This window comes from Oculina patagonica, chromosome 8 (genome assembly GCF_052425735.1).
Source record: "Oculina patagonica isolate OP01 chromosome 8, crgOcupat, whole genome shotgun sequence".
Lineage (NCBI taxonomy): Eukaryota > Metazoa > Cnidaria > Anthozoa > Scleractinia > Oculinidae > Oculina > Oculina patagonica.
The window spans coordinates 29190269-29211291 of record NC_135765.1 but is presented as its reverse complement, the minus strand read 5'-3'; the positions used below and the strand labels follow the sequence as shown (position 1 = coordinate 29211291).

Here is a 21023-nt window from a genome sequence, read left to right as displayed (position 1 = left end):
TCTCATGTTACGTTGACCATGTGTATATAAAACGATGACACTGTAGTTTCCTGTTACAATCGAGCTGATGTTATTGTCAGCTGTCAAATTTGAAAAGATAGACAGACCCAAATCACTACAGTAGCTTCCGAGTTTGGTTTTTCACACGATCCCGACAAAAAACTGCGCTGCTAAAAAGATGAAAGTTTGCATTCAAAATTCCGCCAATTCACTTTCCGAACGGTTCAATCGCTTTTATGTGCGTAGCTCTCGAATGCTTTTAGAGAGCGAAAGTAAATATTTAACTGCATCGGAACAAACTTGTCAAAGTTAATAGTTAAATATTGTTTTGAAAGGGGTTTGGCCAGGTTTGAAAAAGGATGAGAGGTCCTTTTGCGGTTTTCGAACAGTGCAATAGTTGTCACGATGTTTAATTCAGCGTAATCTGAAGTAAAAACGATATTTGGGGGACAAGAAATGTTTTAAATTGTGTGCGCACAGCAAATGCAGCGATTCTGGAATTTTGCTGGGCGAGGCGCGAAGCCCTTGTTCCTGGAAATAAAAATAAACAATGAAATAATTGAAATTTTATTGGTCTTTTGTCAAAGCGCATTTCATTTCCTTGACGTAAAATTAATCTTGAGGTGTGAAAATAAGCTCGAATAAAAACCCGCTGGGGAACAAGAGGTATTTGGGACGATTTATAGGCATGAGCTAAGATAAGCATACTTTCTTCTCCAGAAACGGAAATTAGATCATATTTGTTTGGGTTTTAGCTTGTTTTCTTTGCAAACGAAAATTCAAGTGATATCAAGTCATGGGAGATCCTATTTTTAAAGCAAAAAATTCCATGGGCTGATCTGGCATGATCTGGCTTCAAGAGTAATGCGAAATGATCCAATAACAAGACTTTTAACAACTTCTGTAGAAGGGCAAAATACAAGTCCTTTCTAAACTAGCTTAAACTAAAATCGCAGTATATTTCGAGCCGTTTTCAAGTTGTCAACCTCGGAGACCCCAGGGCAGACGAGAAAAGGTTGTTACACAAACAAAACATGTAAAGCAGGCAAAAAATAATAGCGCAGTCATGCAATGAAAAGTTTTCTCATCAAAATCTCGTTGTAAACTTTCGCTCGCGTGCCAACTTCTCGCGTCCCGAATGCACCAAGGGGCTGGGGGTTCTTCGTGGACGTCGAGCTTAATCATGATGTTTTGGTTAGGAAATTATCCTGCAGACTTTCCTGCGCAACCGGAATTATTTGCCCGGTTGTTTGTGTTTCATCCCACGAAAAATATGAAAACATCAGCGTAACGAGCGAAATTTGTCACGAAGTTCGCCTACTTTCTTCGCACCTTTAGCCTGCGAACACAGACGTATTTCCGGTTATCCCGCAAGTCCCGTTTTCTCGCCAATTTTCATCTGTTCGGACCAATGGCTGATGTTTCACGATTATTTTTCAGCTTAATACCATACAAGAAACTCGTTCTGCCGTATACAGCCGGGGTACCGTATTTTCTCCATTAAACGCCGGCCTCGTTAAATAAACGCCGGGGACGTTTGATCAAAGTCCCAATATTTAGATAAACGCCTGTGTAGCAGTCGTCCCGCTCCAGGCGTTGCCGTTTATGAACTTAAAACTTTATATCCATACATTTACTTGTTCCCAGTTTTTCATATATTGTTTCGATTATGTTTGTCACAAATCTTGATTGCAACGTACCATATGCAATACTGTAACCCTTGGTAATAATCATCTTCGGAGACCCAGGGAAAGTTTGTAGGGGCGGGACAAAGGGAAAAGTTGCAATTGTCCCGCCTTGACAAACTGGCCCTAGGCATCGGAGGATGGGTATAAATAATAAATCGACTTGAAAAATAACAAAAAGTTTCACTTCGTTAATAAACGCCGGCTTCAAACGCCGGGTTCACCAGACCAAGTTTGAAATAAATGCCGGGGGCGTTTAATTGAGAAAATACGGTATGCTGGTTTGCCTTCAGAAACACCCTATAAATTTGCATGCACCTTTGGGTTATAGCAGGTCACAAAGCAACATTACCCCTCTGGGGGGTACTCCTCTGGGGGTACTCCCAGTGGTGGACTATACGTGAAAGCTCCACCCTAAAGGGGTACTTTTTCAAGTTGTACGTACCGTATATAGCTAAATAGCCTGCAGAACAGGCGGTTTATTCGCTGTCTCGTGCTATGCACGACCCGCAAAATAAACCGCCTGTTCTACAGGCTTATAGCTAGAAGGGTAGGAATTTCACAAGTTGGAGTGTAGAACAGGGTGGGAGGAACTGAAAACGATTTCGGTTAAAGAGCTGCCTGGCGCCATGAAACCAGATTTGAGTCAAAGGTGTGCGCGCGACGACAGAAATTTTTCCGTTAACCGCTTTAATATCTTGAACAGACTCAATTCATTTAAGCAACCCTTCTGTAGGAGCGGTAAAGAACTGCCGTTTTCTATCGGAGGTATACTACCAAAAAAAAAAAAAAAAAAAAAAAAAAAAAAAAAAAAAAAAAAAAATAAAAAATTTATTTTCCAATAAACAAAAAAACCCAAAAAAAAAATTTACTCCCCTTGCATATCGTTATATCGGGGTTCCACTGTAAGGGTCACCTTATATGAAAGGGTAAGGGTTTGGACCTCAGGGCGGAGCTCCCCGTATAAAGCATTTCCCCCCTCCCCCCACCAAGAGATTACCCCCACATAAAAAGTATACATGGTCCGTGAACACACTGCACTGATTCCGGTTGCTGTGCGTTCAATATGCGAGAAGTTCGAAAGGGCACTACTGCTACTAAATACCCTGTAGAATTCGGACAAACCTGAACGCTGGCAGTAAAAAGAACTCGATACGCCATTTCTTTGTTTTCTTGGATTAAATTTGATTTTTTTGCCGCCAAGACATCTTGAAATTATTGGACAAAATTATGTACCAAAATTGCGTTTATAGTTGAATTGAAATTAAAAATATAGTAAAAATATAAAAACCCGATATAAATTACAATCAGATAAAAATACGCTTATTCACATCTTATTGCAAGCTTTTTTGTTACAGTATATATCTTATCAAGAGAAATATTTATCTTGTCAACACCAAATCTTATCTGAAAACTAATTTCGACAAAATGGCTACACGTGAGATTTTGCCTGTAGCTTCATGTGAACTTTGAAACTCACTTTCTCAGATTCTGATAAGAAATTGTTGTTAGTGTTATTACGGATGATTACTTACATCTCTATCTTTTATTAAGGGTAAAAAATAACGCAATAAGATTTAAATTAATCTGGTACTCGATTTTTGTCCGACTTAAATATTACTCCATGATGGCTCTCGCGGGATGGCCCTTGAAATGGCAATCGGGATGGCCTTCGCGGGATCGCATCTTCGGTGCTCGAAGAGAGATTCACGATACGCCATAAAGGGAGCCTGCTCGCAGGTTTGAAGCAACACGGTTTGGCGGAGGTGCCCGCTCGAGCAGTCATGTGGGAACGGGGAAAAGCAATGTGTTTTTGCCAGACAAAGAATTTATTTCTGATGGGAAGTAGGGCATAGGTGAAAAGATTTATTATGATCCAGTTTATGATGACGGTGGCGAAAGGAAAGTAGTCGCGCACGATCATGAACTAAGGCCAAGGAAGTAGCCGCGCCCCGGTGCTATGAAGGAAGTGTTCCTCGAGGAAGTCGAACAGAGATTCACGTAGCCCCCGAATAGAGAGCGTGCTCGCAGACTATGTTGCCTCGTGGTATGAATAAACAGAGAGAAACAACCATCTGTTGCAAGTAAAGTTTTACTAAAAACAGCCTAATTTATATATATACAACTGTAAAACATTCTTTCGAATATCATTTATATTAAATAATTTCCTAAGTTAAATGTGGAAGCTGACGTAATTATCACGTGTTTGCGCTTCCGCGGTTCGAGCCAAAGGATGACCGCATTTTATTCCTAATATTTAAAACTGTTCTTTTACTTGGCTAAAAATAGTGTTGAGAGGAATTTCTTTCCGTGAGAACAAGCCGTGCTAGTTGTGCCAGCTGTGTAAATTACTTTACAAGGGCGGAGTCAATACTATGACAAGGGTGTAAATACGTGCGAGTCTTTCAACTCTCTAATAGGGGAACGAGAGAGGAGACATGCTCTCCCAAAAAACAAATCTGAATTCGCTTATACATCTTTTAGTATTTGTGATTTTTAGGAAAATTACTGTAAGATTGATTTTGTCCGGTTAAAGTAGCCGCATTAAAATTAGTATTTTGAGGTTTGTCGCGGCCCTCTTAATTATTTTGCATGTTGCTGATTTCTATTCGTCGCAAAATCAGGTCCATGGAGACCAAATTAGAGCAAAACAAAAAGCCAAAAGCGACCGTAACAATACTTAAAACGTTGTTCTATCTTTCACCAATCGCCTTTTGAATGTTAAAACAGGCACAAAAACGCCACCCCAACAAGCAATTTCTTTTAAAACTTTAGCCCCTCCCCCCCCCCCCAAAAAAAAAACCGTTTTAATATGCAAATCCCCTGTGAAAGTTCGTTAAGAAGAAATTTACGGGACTTCGAAAGTCAGGTTTGGAAGTGAATCATAAATAAAGGCTACACTTCATCATTGATAACTAACGTTGGGGAAACTATTGCTTGACGAGCTGGCTGATATGGTGGTTGTCTTTTACTTGGGCCGTCACACATGCACAATCGTTCTCCGGTGTTGCGTGACGATTTAAAAACGGCCGTGATGGTAATTGGGAAGGAGACTAGCTGGGTGTTCTGTGGCCTGTCTTGCTCCATTATACAACCAGAAGGTACTGATGATGTTCCTGTGGCTACTATCCTTCTGGGAAGTTTATTAACGTCGTCAAAGAACAATGTGGGCGGCCATGATTATCAGCGTGACAACAGATAACTTGCTGCTCGTTGAAGACGCGTGTTTTTCTGTACCTACAAAGGAAAGAAAGATCAATTTTTTAAAACAAACATGGTTGTCCTGTGGTTTATAGCTGAGGAGGCGTTTGGCTTTCCCGCCCTACCCCATTTAGATGTCCCAAAGACTCATTTCTAATCTGTCCAAAATCGAAAAAGGTATGTCACTAAAGAGAGGCATTTCGCGGGTAAACCAACATTTTCCCAGTCCCTCACTGTGTAGTCTTATTGCGGTCATAAAGGTGTCAGGGAAAACAAAATTCACTATTTCCTCGAAGGTTAGTAATAAGTGTTTTGCTACACCCAGCAAAGGGAAAAATTAATTCTTCTTTCCAAATTTTATTATGACGACATGATGCGCGAACAAATTTTACTGCGATCTCACAACGCCCGCACTGGGCACGTGCGAGTCCTACCCGCTGGCGGGTCACGTGATATGTTCTTGTCCAATCAAAATCAATCAATCAATCATCGTCGACATTGGGGGAGCAGGGATGGCGCAGTGTTGAGAGCGCACGCCTCCGTGTGGCCCGGGTTTGATTCCCGGACCCGGCGTCATATGTGAGTTGAGATTGTTGTTGGTTCTCGTCCTTGCTCCGAGGGTTTTTCTCCGGGTTCTCCGGTTTTCCTCCCTCCACAAAAACCAACACTTCTAAATTCCAATTCGAACGGGAATCTGAGGGCCACAGGTTTGTTAGTCGCAAGACAATTAAGTGCAACCCTCGTAAAATAAAATCAATTTAAAGAAAAAATAAGAGCTATTAGTTTCACAAGAATAGCTCTCCTTACATGCCACAGTAGTGTTGACGGGAACCGTTCTCCACTCTCCCTCGCCGAGAGCATTTATGGAATTCATTCGAACTTCGAATTGTGTTCCCTTCTTCAGGTTTTTAAGACTTGTGGCTCGATGTGAGACGGACAGATTTTCTGATTGTACTGTCTCCCCTCCCTGCTGGAGTTCTATCTTGTAGCCTGTCACGGCACTTCCACCATCCTTGCGTGACGCTTCCCACGTAACGTCAATCTTGTAACAGTTTGGAAACACTTGTATGTTGTTCGGAGGCTCAGGTGGACCTGGAAGACACCGAAATTACAGTCAAATTACTTCAACTGGGGATACCTATGAGTTTGCAATCATTCACAGCACGAATTTCCAAAAAAAAAAAATAATTTCAGTGAATTATAAAGCTGACCAATCATGTTGAAGCAGCTCAATTTTTAGCCGTTGGAACAGACAATTTCTGATTTGCTGCTTATATATGTATATATTGTGTTGAACGGCAAGACAGACGAGCCACAAAAATGGTTTTGAACGCAGCGCTGACAAAATAACTCTGCAAGGTATGGCGAAAAAGAGTGTCCACAATTAGCTGTGCAAGCTCAAAACCTCCCTGACAGTCAGTCAGTCTGTCTGTCTGTCAGTCAGTCAGTCAGTCAGTCAGTCTGTCTGTCTGTCTGTCTGTCTGTCTGTCAGTCAGTCAGTCAGTCAGTCTGTCTGTCTGTCTGTCTGTCTGTCTGTCAGTCAGTCAATCAGCCATCAGTCTGTTAGTCAGTCTGTATCACCTAGCAACTAGACCAATACCTCCCGTTGGAGTGTAAGGCACAATAAAGATTTACTGTTACTGTACTGTTACTGTTAGTTATTCAGTCAGTCAGTCAGTCAGTCAGTCAGTCAGTCAATCCGTCTGTCCGTCCGTCCTTCCGTCCTTCCCCCTTCCTTCCTTCCTTCCTTCCTTCATTCACCGTTCATTTGCTCGCTCATTCAAGTTCAAGTTTATTCATTCATTCATTCATTTTCGACAATTAGCTAAAAACTAGTAAGATTCAACAGACGCTAAAGCTCGTCTCCAAGGAATTTCCCTGTGTTCAAATCAAACGGAGTAGTTAAACGCAAGAGAAGCTCCTTGGAAGAATATTGAGAAAAGTTATATTTTTGTCTTGTTCAGGACCCCTTTGGGAGGCCGTGTTCGCTCGCACATTAAACATAAACAAACAAAAAACCAATAGTGAGCCACGACATGTCTAATTTACCTCTTTCGTAAACTTCAATGTAGTGTGTCGCTGTTCCTCTTCTGTTTGTAGCTACACATGTATAAAACGCGAAATCATTTTGACTTGTTACGCGGAGCTTGTAGGAAGCTTTACCCGGGCTGGTAGTGACGTCACTGTTGTTTATTTCAACACCGGCTATTTCAAATCTTACTTCCGGTGTTGGAAAACCATCAAATTCACATTTCAAGGTGATTTCTTCGCCGCTGTCTATTGATGAAAATATCGTTTTCTGCGTGGATCTCTCGCTGATTAAAACGGGACTATCTGCAATGAAAATCGGAACAATCGTTAATCAGAATGTACTGCAAAGCTAAGAACTCGAAGCAAGAACATAAACTGGTGGCAAGCCCCTCCGGGCGGGGGTCACGAAGGGGGGCACTCTATATTTTTGGGTGGGTGTGTGCCGCTGGGACTCTGAAACCCTTACCCTATACCAGACCATGTTCAGCTGATTTTGCAGCTCTGTACTAGACTAAACAACGAAAATCCCTCTCCCTTTCCTAGAATTACGTTTTTTTGGAACTGTATCACTATTAGTATTTAATGGAAAACTATCTGTCAACAGCGTTTCAGCGATGATTAAATATTCCGATATTTTGAACTTAATTCTTCATACCACTGATCAGTTTCCCGGCAAATGATATCCTATTCAAGTCTAGACTCTCTGATTTTTGGACCCTATCCCAGAGTAAACTGCTTGAAAACCGTACCCTTCACAGCGGCACATACCTATATAGCTCGTATATGGGAGTGTTCCCTTCCCCCTCGGGGGTGGTAAGCCCTAAAAAAACACAGGTGACTAATGAAAACCGCGGAAAACACGTGGACAGTTAAAAGGGAGAGGAAGTCTTAGTTATCGCGGGGTTTCTTTTATATCTGATTAGTCATAGCACACTGCAGCACACTTATACCTTATTACTTAATAATGCACTGCTTTAATTCATGTTGTCTAATTGTATTCAAATATGTGAGTAGTCCATAACTATCCAGGTAGCTAAGTTGTAGTGTTTTTGTATTTTTAACTTAGCGAGGGCTATACAGGTTTATGGCCCCCCCCTTTTTTTCTGAAAAAAAAAAAATACATGGTCTTGGAAAGACAAAAATAGTTGCCTCATATTCAAAGAAGCTTTATCCCCCCCCCCTCCCCTCCCTTCCCTTTTCGATTTAGAAACTGAAACGAAGTAACCCTCGCCTCTTCTGTCCCATGTTACTTACATTCCACAAATAACATTACTTCGGCCTTGTTCGTCTTCCCTCGGCATTCATACTTTCCACGATCCGTTTTAATGACCTTTGTGATCTCCAGATACTTCTGAGTTCCATTTGTTCTGACATGAAGTCTTTGTGAAGGATCGCTGGATATTTGTTGTCCGCTGCGGGAGTCAAACCACCCAACAAACACCTCGTCTGTCACAGAGCAGTTGATACTTGTGCTGTCGCCCTCGGGTACGAATTGTCTTCCATTCACAGAGACAGCACCCTCTGGATGAAACGAAAATCATTCGTGAATACCGTAAAAGATCTACTAAGCCCCCCTCCCCCCCCTCACTTTTAAGCCCACCTCTCTATTAGCTTCCCCCTTCTGGGCGGGGAACCCCTTCTCTATTTAAGCCACCCCTCCCTAATTAAGCACCTCTCCCTGGATGATAAATCATGATAAATAATGAAAAATAAAACAAGGCAACTTTACGCTTTAAAACAACATTTACTTGTAATGTTGCTATCATATGAAAATGTGTTACCAAACAGCACTAAAGCATTAAAAAGTCTAATTTATTTCTTTTATATTTGCTCTAGCTGCAGTACGTGATTTGAAATAAGCTCCCCCCTCCTCATCGCAAATACCCCATCTTCTATCAAGCCTTCTCTCCCTCCCCATGTCCAATATAAGGTCCTTGTAAGGTCTTAAAAAGAAATACATCAAGCCCAGGGGTCTTTATAGAGCTTTACGGTAATACAGTACTAATCGTGGAGCACCTTCAGTTGTTATCATGTTTTTGCTCGTTTATCCTACAGCTTATGTCACTCCCGTGCTTATCTCTATAAGTTCTTCTATGTTTATTTCAATCGTAGATCCGAGTCCTAGATAAGTTATACATGCTTAGGATTGCAGTCCAGTCCCTGAACTTTCTGTTACGCGCGCCCTTTTATAGGGATTGGACCCAGGCGCGAGAAGAGAGACTCCACGATAACTTGCACGCGCAACTCTTCTCGCGCCTGGGTTCAACCCCTATAAAGGGCGCGCGGAAGAAAGAGTTTAGAGATTGGGAAGAGGAATTTAAGGAAATCAAAGTCCTGCGCCAAGTCGAGTCAGTCGAGAGTTCGCGTTGGAGGTTTCAGCTCCTCAGTGAAACACGAGAGGTTAGCGGCACCTAGACAGTGTGGCTTATCTTTATTGACATATTACTTCCATTTAGAATACTTAGGATTCTTCCACCCTAGTTTTGTTTTAGAAAATATAACTTTCTATGGTATAGTTCGGTACAAATCAACTTAATGTTTAGTTTTGACTTGATATCTTATGCACCACCGTGCTTGTAAAGTGCAGCTCTTCGTTGTTCCAAGTCCAGTTGGAGGCCAGACTCGCCCGTAATAATATTTGTATCTCGATCTTTTATGTCATAACAAGAGAGGCTCATAACAAATGACAAAGACTAATTGCGGTGTTTTCCTTATCTTCGAATTCAATAAGTTGTATATCCTTCATCAACTAAAGCTATGCGAGTTAGCTCACCGGGGAGGGGGGGGGGGAGGCACTCAAAAAAGTTTTATATGGGAGAGGATCCGCCCCAAGCTCTTACCCCTTACCCTTTTATATACCTTTTTGACAGAAATTGTACCCCTTTCGTATACCTTTTACTGAAAAAAGGTACCCCTTTCATATACCTAAAAGACGTGACATAGCCTTAGAACAGGACGTTTTTTTTGTCATTTTTATGTAGCGCTTAATAAATTAAAATAATACAGCCATAAAGTGCGTCTGTTCGAAATATTTTAATTACTGGCCTTTTAAAAAACCTAAATGACGGATTTTCATACCCTTTCATATACCTAAACTTGTGAAATCGCTACCCTTTTATATACCTGAAATGAAGCCTGAAAAAGGTACCCCTTTCGGGCGGAGCCTCCCCGTATAGCAATATAGGCCGTTATATGGAGTACCCCCCCCCGCGGGGGTTAGCTCGAGCTGGGCTGAGGGCGCACGAGAATGGTCAACGAGTGTCCCCCCCCCCCCGGGCCCCCTTCCCTCTTCCCACCTTTCCGGGCAACGAGTGCCGCCGCGCGCGTTCTGACTGCTTTCGTGTGATCCGCAAAAACTTCTCGCGTGATTCCACGATTCGCGCGCGAATGGAGAAATTTGCTGTACAAGTCACACGTCACGAAACGGAAATCATTACCATGACGAAATAGGGTAGCTTGAATGATTTGCGGCATGCTTGACACAGCTGTTGAGTTTTGTTATCTGTCAGCTGAACAGGAACTTGTTTCACTCACCGTATAAAATTACGTGTCTGGAAAGCAATTGCGTGACACGGTTGTGTTGTCGCTTTCGATCGCTTCCTTTCGTTGAATTTACATCACAAGAAGTTAATCCAGGGGAACACTCTTTCTGCGTCAAAACGCAATTAAAATGTATCCCTTAAATGATTTGAAATAATGTGCCTTCTATTATTAGCGTATTATTAAAGCGACCTACCCGAGAGACAAAAGGTACTTGAGCTGTTTTGAACTGCAGTTCGCATTTAATCACTTTATCTGTGGCAAAAATTACGATCCCTGATCTTCCCGACCTTTGTAGATTCTACACGCGATGAAGCTCCCTCGAGCAACACAAATTATCTCAATGCTTGAAACTTTCAAGGGCAATATTTGTCCACAAATCTTTACAACATAAACACATACACACATTGTGATCTTACCGCAATTTGTTATCCAGTAGAAGGAAAATAAAACCACCAACATTCTGACTAATGAAGACTCACACATCCTTTAGCTTTGCCTTCAACTCCTAGAACACAGGTTTAAATAAATAGTCAAATATTTTTAAAAACGCGTAACGTTTAGGTCATGTAAACGAGTGAGATTCGATATTTCGTAACAGTGGCAATATATAAATGGGTGTTACATCTGTATAATATTGCACTAGAGATGACGTATTTTCCGGGTTTTAAACACAAGCTGCGAATGGATGTCCCTATTAGAAACTCAAGTTAACGTGACAGCTATGCGAGGATTTAACCTTAAAAAAATAACCCAACTTAATTGCTCAAGTAAACCGACACTACAATAACATCAAGACTGTTAAAATCCCTTAAAAATAACTGCAGTATTTTCTGTTCGTTTTGTCAAAGCGGTGAAGCTTTATATAAAGCCCATTGGTGTAATATTTAGTTCCGTTGATGAAGAAATTGTCGCCAAATAATTATGACGGTTTGTTACAAAGATCATCTAAAATTAGCCTGAGAATTCAATACACCGCTTTTCATCGATCAGACCCTTATCTTATATCGACAGTAAAACCCATAAACATGGTAATCACACGACATCCATGTTAGATCATGTTTGTGTGGTCTCGAGGTATTCGTTCCTCCCAGATTAGTCTTTTCAGTGATTCCCATAGAACACGTCTTTTATTATTAGGTCACTCAGCAAAATTGTGATTTACGTCAAAATGGAAAAATTGCGAGGAAACCCCGCCCTGGAATTTTAATCTTCTAAGAAAAAGTCTCTAGATTAATTTTCCCACACTTATTAAGTTGCGAGAAGAAACTTAAGTTTTCTTTCGTCTTGTTTACAGCAAAACATGACGAGTTTCGCCTTGGCAAGTCTTCCTTTTGAAAAGCTAAAGTGGCAGTTTTTGAAACAGAAAACTTTATATCGAGGAAAACCTTCTCAGTCGCGAAAATTGCTTCATGCAGTTGGTTTAACACGGTGGCTTTTATAGACAAAGACTCTCAGTGAAGGAAAAACTTGCCATTAAAGTTACTTCTAAACACAGGCAGAAAAAAATATGTTAAAATTTGTCATTTATCTGTCGAAGTAGAGTGATTTTCAACTAATTTCAGTGGACAAACTTCTTGTAGGGAGATCATGCGTACGACAAGGGTTATGACACAGATAAATTAAGGAAAATAGTTTTATCAATAAAAATAATCAAAGATACAAAGCTTTCGAAAGTATTAAAATACAGTGGAATTCTGATCTTTCGAACCTCCAAGCGGAAACAAAAGTTGTCTTGAGAAATCGGGAGTAAAATTGAGTGTTAGACTTAGGCCCGGTTCAGACGCCGATCTTTTCATTAGCCGAACCTTATTCCTTGAGTTAAGTACATGAAAAGATCGGCGTCTGAATCAAATAAGAACGGCTATTTAAATTTGGAACGGCTCACCCCCCTTCCCCCCCCCCCTGGCTTGGCCGAGAATTTCGCCTGTGGAACGCCTTTGGAACGGCTTTGATTCAGACGCCGTACTTTTCATGTGCCGATCCTAATTCATAAACTATTATAATGTATTTTGCCAGCAGTTTACCTTAATTTTATTGGAACTGTATTAGGAACGGCCTCGGAACGGCCAAAAAGTACGGCGTCTGAATCAAGAGGCGTACTTTTGTCAATTTGGGTCGGTCCAAATTCGAATTGAGTTCGGCTCATGAAAAGTACGGCGTCTGAACCGGGCCTTATTAGAGAAAGGAAACGACTTTTAGAGGGCCGGGTCGAGAAATCGTGATTCTACTGTATCCGTATGTAGTCAAGAAAACACTCGTACAACTTGATCTAATACTAACCAATCAGAGAAAAGATGCCGACCAATCAGGGACGAACTCCTAAACCAATCGTTGGCCAGCATGGGTTATGATGGCGTGTTGTCCCGCGCCTGGCGTAGGTTGCACATTTTGCAGCGAGTTCCGAACTTCTGATCATGTTGTGATTGGTCAGCTTTGATTTGCGTTTGGTTTTGGCTTTTTGACAATCATTAATCAGAAAACTCCGCCAAGTCTTAATTACGTGCGTAATTTCAGAAGAAGCACCGTAACCGTAGTTCGCATATTTTGCGATAACTTTTTAAAACAATTTTCTCGTGACTAACAGTAATATTAATTACAAAAGGTAGCTAAAACAATAAAAAATACAACGAATGCGCCAAAAAAATATCCTCCAAAGAAAAAAGGTGTGCGTTTGCGTGACTCATCGCGTGCACAGAAGATTTTTCCGGGAAATTTTAATTTATCCCGCCATTTTTTTTTTCGAGTTTTACACAAATTGCGGAAATAATATAAGCAATATGTTATATTTCGAATTTTCTAGAAAGCAACTTTACTATACACATTATATATTTATAACTTTATGTCAAAGCTCCGAAGCTTGTTTTTGTTATTTCTCGTATAAAAGGGAATTTAATTCTAAAACAAGAAATTGGAAAATCTCTTTTTTCCGACCATTGAGAAATTAAAATAAATTTCTATATCGAAGACTCTTCCAAGGAGTCAAACGATAGGCTTCCATCAGATAAATTACTTAGGGATGCTATATGAGAAACTAATTTGTAGCTGAGAAACAGATGCGAAACTTTGATAGCTAGCGACTCCGATATAATTTCAATCAATTTGCTGTAATTTGTGGGTGGAGGATCAAAGCAACTTTAACAATATGTTAGAGTGATTGACTTGCTCTTAATATTCCATTACCGAGTGGACTCAGCTCTCATGAAAGTCGTCCCTTTAATAGCTCCCGTCAAACAGGCGACGCACTCACCTTTCGATATCCTTATGTTCGACGATCTCGAGTACAGCTTTCATGTCAGTTGATATCGTCCACACAGCATTCCCCGTTCACTCTAAGGCATTCCTAAATCAACAATAAAGAAATCATACCTTTACTGTCATTCGTACGGTAACATAAAATCCGTCTCTGAAGTGTAAGGGAAACCGCTAATTGACATGTTTTATATTATTTCCGATGGACGCGTGAGGTTCGCCAAAACATCACGGGCACAATACAACTTCGTGATGTAAATACGGGGTAGATATCACTAATTATCAGCTGCCCCTATAGAGATAACAGGTGTCTTATTGTGGGAACCTGTACAATGGGAAGATATATACCGGGTGATAACGCTTCGTAACACATGGCAAAGAAATATTTGCCAAACCTTGTTTGATAACGATAAGAGAGCTAAACAAAAGCTTAGTTGAAATTCTTCTTTCTGGCCTGAAGTGAGATATATGAACGTTCCCGTGACAGCAAGCTTTGTTTTTATCCCATGTACATGATATTTAGACATAGCATAGAATGATCTAATCAAATCAGATTTGATTATTTGAATAGCGCTTTGCGTGTTATTATTTTCGATGCTTTAAAACAGATAAAGGCTTGAACATTTAACACTGTCAGTCATTTTTTTTTTTTTTGCTGCAAAAGACTGTGTAGCCAAATATTCTTCTCGAAAAGCACTTAAGAGTGACTTTTACGAACGGCCGAGCATTGACGCAGCGCTTCTTTTTCTCCTGGCCTGTTTCCCGGCTCTATCTTCGTGCTCACTCCCTCCCCTTACACTCTCGCTTCGGACCCCAGCTCCAATCTCTTCTAGCGCCTCTCACTAATAACTGACATACGAAAAAAAAGCCGGGGGCGGGGGTCCGGTCGCGGCGTGGGGGTCTCGCTCCTCGTCGGGCGCGCGGGGTGCGCGGGGGTGTCGGGCTCGTGGCGTGGGCTCTGGGGGCATCATCAGGTTCTTTCCTTTGGCACGGAGGAATTTGATTTATCTGCAGCGGGTTTTGTCCTTCTTAAGCTGCAAAGTGTCATCGGCTTGTACCCATTGCAACTTGAATGCGTTTTAAAAACCTATTATCAAGTTATATTTCGTACACTACTATTGTACAACGTAAATCAAACCCGTGCAAAAAGTCAACAACGCTGTTGTAGTCTATCGTGCCTTTTACTGATTGGTTCAAATTAAATGTATAACACGGTAAATGAAGTAGAGAAGTTTCGAGAAGTTCAGTTTTGTGATGTGATCAGTGGTCGTTTTCGTCAAAGTGGCGCCAATTATGTGGCAGTGAGTACCGTTTTATTTTGGGTAAATTTTGAATAAAAACTGCGAAATTTAGGCCTTTAATGTTACAGAACTTAGTAACCAGAAAACTGTAAAGCTACGAAACAGGCGCAAACATCTGAAGTCACTGGTTGGCGTTGTTCGATAACTTTATCTCTTTCTTATTAAACTTCGTTTTTTAACCTACATAAGAAGTGCTGAAATGGATATGGGAAGAAATGGATATTTCGTTTCTCGAAAATTTTATTTCAAGAAATCGAAAATCAAGTTTCAGTATTTGACTTTGTTAAGCAAATCCACGGGAAATACTTTTAACAGTTTCGAGTTATCGGTAGGTTTGATAAATGGATGGTTCGTGAAACAAGGAATTAGCCTGCGTAGCTGGCGGGATTCGCGACCGAGTGCGAGTGCTTTGTTTATGGCGAACGGGAGAGACGGAACCGCGAGGGAATTGGGGAGAAGTCGAGTTGAGATCCGTACGCGACCGAGTGCGAGTGCTTTGTTTATGGCGAACGGGAGAGACGAAACCGCGAGGGAATTGGGGAGAACGCGATTTTTAGCGCCCCGCGCGTTCATCTCACTCCACGCTAATCCCGCCAGCTACGCAGGCTACCAGGAATATACTGTAACGTTCCGTAACAATAGTATGAATTAAAACATCCATATGCAAAAAATGGCATAAAATGGTTTCATTTGTTTTTATGTAGTCCGCCAGTCGAAAAATCTGTGTTTTTGTCTTTACATGGTCTTTGAGATGGCTTGTGGACCTTGAAACGCTTAAAGAACTGTCAAGGTCAAGGAGTGTAGAAAGTATCGTTGGTCCGCGTGGGTTTCGCGCTTCCATTACCAGTGTGGTTTACACGCGCGCGTTTTCTATTCTTAAAATCAGCCTACGCAGCTGAAAGTTTTCTCGCGCTATGGTAAAAAAAATCCCCTTGAAGGGGTAATGCATCCATGTTAGATCCACCAAGCGTCCCCAACTTCTAATTTACATATTGTTACTTGACAGACATGCGTTTCACCATTTATCCCAAGCATTACCCTAGAAGGGGAGGATTTATCCTCCACCCCCCAGGCCCCCACCCGCCCCCACACACGCCCCATTCTTATTGAGGGTTTCCCGCTCGTACATTTTGCTATCGTTCGTCAAAGAAACCGGACCAAACAACCAAATATGCAGTCTACTTAAAATTGAATGTTTTCTGTAACGATGTGATACCAAAATTCTCTCAGAAACTCAGTTACGTGAGTGTACCTGTGTTATTCTGTCAGCCATAACGTGGTACACAAATTGTTTCCCGCCTTCACGACATTGTAGGCAAAGACCTTACATACGTGTCGTCATAGTAAAAACAATTCAGCAAAGATCTTTCGTTCTCAAGATTAATTTAGCCAAATGGCCAAAAAAATAGTTTTCCCGCTGTTCCACCTACTTGCAACATGTACCACGACCAAAGCTGGTATATGAATTCATTAAGACAACTTACTTTTTTTACGCGCACACGCGTCCGAGTATTGACCATTGAATAAAACTGAATATTACAAGTACGTCCGATGAAGTATCTATATACTCTAATTTAGTAGCGTGATTTACTTCCCTCAAGATGCTATGTGGCCCATAAATAGTAGACCCAAGATCCTAAAGAGGCAGACATGGCAGACCTTCCCCCTAGTTTAAAGTAATTTAAGAACCACCTTCCCACCGGGCCTGATGCCTGCAATTAAAGCTTCTGGCACTTTTCCTCTGTGAGTTGAAGAAACGAAAAGTCCCTAAGGCTAAAAGTCAAAATAAAGGTCTCCCGTTGCGATTACGTGCACTGAAAAACTCACTTCAATTTTTCTTTAATATTCTATGTATTGTTTGTGTTAATGAAATTTAATTTGTTATTAACGCGTTTCTGGTCAAATAATAATAAGAAGACCCAGAAAAAATATAGAAATTTCTAGCAAGCTGTTTTCTTTTTGTCTCCTAGGAAGAAATGAACATCTACGATTCCAGCTGCGTCTTTTCCTTGGATACAAAAGGCCATGTTAAAATAACCATTCGAGTTTGATATTCCCCGCATTTATTTTTGTTTCACTTTTTACAGTTTAATATTGTTTTTTTTAAAAGGTCTCCCAGGTTTTTTTAAACATGGTTAAACAATAAAAATTCTTAGCAATAAAAATTCTTAGCGAAAATGTCGCGGGGTAGCTCAGTAGGCGAAAGCAAAATAGAGGAAGTCTTTTTCAAATTTTCCTCTTCTTTGCATTAAAGGAAACAAAAACCTTTTAAATGAACAAGCTATCTGGCAAAATGGCCAAAGACCTGCTATTATCTGACAATTGTTTCTTTAAAATAATAATAATAAATATTGTAAACTTATAAAATTTTTCATACAGCGTTACCATCTTGTCTATCTCAGGTAGCCTACATCCGCTATTTCAACTGAACAAACCATCTTGCAATATTTATTCTTATTATTAATGTAAAATCATGTATTTGCAAGATAAACTAAATAAGATGTTAGTTTTTCGCGGATAATGAATTGCATAAAGAAATTGGAAGGGCTGCCTTTCTTGAAAAAGCGAACCATTTAGTGTCGTCTTGAAAGTATTTTACACCTCTGCAATTTAACAGCAAAACGCTTTTAGGCACAGCTTAAGCTTGTGAAGAGAACACAACATAAAATTACAATAAACATTAGAGCCTCTTTCGTAAAAATGTCTGTCTTAACGTAAATATTAATACTACGCTCACTGCACTAAAATAACAAACTTGCTTCGGCTTAGATGGTGCGCTAGCAAGTTAGGCTCAACTGCTAAAATTTGGTGCGTATATCTTCATAATTCGAAGTGAGTTTGAACGTACGTTTTCTCGAAGTGTTAAAATATTCATCCGTTAACTGATTTCGTTTATCAAAATACATCGTTATAAGTTAGTCGCTTATTCCATTCTACGCAAATGAATTTAAATCGGTGGCCAGCTAGCGACAAATTTTCGAAAATTCGAAACATAAAAAATCATGTTTTGCTTACCTTTTCGCTGATGAAATTTCAAACTTAGCTGCACAATGCGTGAATTCGAAAACATTTGTCTAAATGACTGGTGTGTTGTTTAAATTATTCCCCCTTTTTGCCTGGTTCCAACCGTCACGGAAAGTCATTTGAGCTCATTTGCATACGAATTTGTGTGTGCATATATTTTTAAGCAGCAAATTGACTGTTGTTTTCACTGTTACGCCTATATTTACTGAGTAAACAGCACTTGGCAATCTTTGCCTATGCTTTTTAACAGTACAACAACAAAAACAGCATTGCCGGGAACTTAGAAATGTAATGGTGTGAATAGAAATTCTGAGTTCGTGATGACATTTCAGTTTAATTATAAATGTTAATTTAAGATTTTTATTTTAAGTTAAAATATCTTAAATTGAAATTAAGAAAGGGTATTTCCTTCACTTGATGACTTCCCGTCATGCATTGTGTTCCGCGAGTGGCTTGTATCCAGTCTCGTCTCTTAGCTCCATATATACCATGCTGCACCATGCTGTGAGTTGAGACTGGTAAACAAGTACCTTAAGCCATGTTGCTTAGCAATTTCGGTGACAGGCAAATACCGCAGGCTTAGCGACATTATTTTTATTTTTATTCTCGTGCTTACTACTGTTTGGTTGAACTTGTTCACGCGAGATTTTGATTGGTTCCGGAAGTTTCGAAAGCCTCGCAAGGGACGGACCATTATTTTTTTTGGAGGGGGGTATCAAAAATATTGAAAAAAATTGTTTGCAAGGCCTAGAAAGACAAATTAATTGTTTGCAAACACGAGATTTATAACAAAACATAGTTTGAAATTCGAAGAAAGTTTTTGCAAAGATGCATAAACTAAAAAAAGTTTGCAAAGGAAAATTTTCATACCCTCCCTCCCCTCCAAAAAAATTAATGGTCCGTTCCCTAAATGGAACAAAGTGAACAAGTTTATGACAAGGAAGAGAAATTTTTTGGCGTCACGATAATCTTGTATAATTGCTAACAACTTTGCTCCAGCACGTTCAGCAAACCTTCCTCCTGATCTTTGTATTTGAACAAAATAATTAGTGGGTGACAATGCCTTGCTAAGTTTTCCTCGTTTATTACACTTCACTTCCGTGTCCACTGAGGTTCAGCGAAACCGATTAAAAGTCAACATAATCTAAATTTTCCATCACCTTAGGGACGGACCATTTTTTTTGGAGGGGGGGGGAGGGATGAAAAATATTGAAAAAAATTGTTTGCAGGGCCTGGAAAGACAAAATAAATTGTTTGCAAAAACGATATGTATAACAAAAAATAGTAAGAATTTCGAAAAAAAATGTTTGCAGAGGTGCATAAACTAAAAAAAAAAAGTTTGCAGAGGAAAATTTTTCATCCCCTCCCCCCCCCCCCAAGAAAATAATGGTCCGTCCCTTATAATCGAGCGAAGACAACCAATTTTCGCTTACAATTTCGCATTGGTAATGCATACTAGTCCATTCTGTTTATCAACAGAAATCTCTGAAAATTGAAAATTTTACAAATGCATTGTTTTGGTTTTATTGATTTTTAAAACTAGCATTTACTAATTTACAGTACATTATGCGATTTTGATCCCAATTCTAATGCAAATAAGTCTTTTCTCATTGACAGATAAATTTAAAGAAGATCTATTGGATTATGATAAGTCAACTGAATTTCCCTATCTTTTGTGATAATTTTTTTTTTAACATGGCCTTTCAATTTACGTACTCAACCATTTGACACAAATTTAGAGTCAAAGATTGAAAAAAGGAGGAGATGATTCTTTAAAATAGTAATCCCATTGAATTATCGAGTTCATGTCGAAGGTAATCTTTCGAACGGAAAATTAAAATTGATCACTAATTTTGAAAATAAATCAAATATATCATAGGGCAGCGCAGCTTAAATTCACAACATTTCCCCTTTTTTAGAGACCTTTCGGCTTTCTTCAAAGCAAATATTAATTTCAATTAATTGTGTTTTGTTTAATTGTTATTATTTTGAATTCAGAAAAAAATATATACTGGCACAGGGCGCCATTCAATACATTGAGCCATGAGTACTGAGCTTCTAAAGATTAAATGTAAACTAAAACACTAGTTTTATTTTACTGGCATCAAAAGTTATTCCCGGGCCGGCTGTTTAACTTAAAAGAATGTTCCATTTCAAAGAAATTAATTTTCTTATAGGCAGAAAATAAAGAAAAAAACGAATATGTACAGAGGACGCGCTGTGTACGATGAAACTGTTTGACAGCGATAAACTATGCTGTTAAAATTCAGGTTGCGTTAGGATACTTGAGAATGAAGTGTTTGCCTTCGTTAATCTCAGTTAAATGAAGTTAATCAATTCGCTATTGCGTAGTTAATAATTCTACCCACCTTATTCAACGGAGTTACGACGAAAAATTAACAGGAACTTTTCGCGTCGGAAGGACTGTACGAGTCTTATGAGAACTGATTTATGCTGAAGATAATTATCCGAAACACAACAAAGCGTCAATGTACATGAATAATTTACAATGTGGAATTTCTTTGATAAACAGCAATTATAACAAAGTTGTAGGCTTAATAAAGTAAGACTCGGTAAAACAAAGATTATGTTGAACAAGCTCTCAACTTTCAGTCAAGTTTTATTTAATTTCTTTCCTATACCCGATGAAAATTTCGGTGAGGCAGTTTTATATTTCAAATACATCTTTATTTTCAAGTGTTTCTGTGTTTTATTAATTGACTGAATTTTAAAAGTAAAGTTAGGATACAATGCTCTGAAAACCGCAAATATCTTTAGTTCGTAGACCGTGAAGTTATTGTAGCATTTGATGTATTATTATATAAACGTACGAGTCAGGGAAGTGCTCACACTAATTTATTTTCACTTTCTTAATTAAAAACAGTTTTCGTATTTAATAAGAAGTAAAAAAATCAGAGTTCCGTGTGAGTATCAAGACCTATCAAGATTATCTAAGTTAGTTATCGCAAGTCCGGTCGGGGATTCGTAT

General features: G+C 39.6%; 1 protein-coding gene across 2 annotated transcripts; it reads right to left on the bottom strand.

Annotated features, from left to right (window-relative positions):
- Positions 1–4280: 4280 nt before the first annotated feature.
- LOC144664070 (neural cell adhesion molecule 1-like) lies at positions 4281–20465 on the bottom strand. 2 transcript variants are annotated; one of them, XM_078525201.1, is made up of 7 exons: positions 20404–20465; positions 13708–13800; positions 10877–10965; positions 8172–8438; positions 6936–7220; positions 5694–5978; positions 4281–4922 (listed from the first exon to the last, which is right to left on the bottom strand). In XM_078525201.1, exons 3-7 carry the CDS (start codon positions 10941–10943, stop codon positions 4840–4842), a joined length of 987 nt encoding a protein of 328 aa, XP_078381327.1. In that variant the 5' UTR covers positions 10944–10965; positions 13708–13800; positions 20404–20465; the 3' UTR covers positions 4281–4839. The 2 variants fall into 2 exon arrangements, with proteins under 2 accessions (XP_078381327.1, XP_078381326.1); XM_078525200.1 differs by lacking the exon at positions 20404–20465 and adding an exon at positions 18026–18150.
- Between the last annotated feature and the right edge of the window lie 558 nt (positions 20466–21023).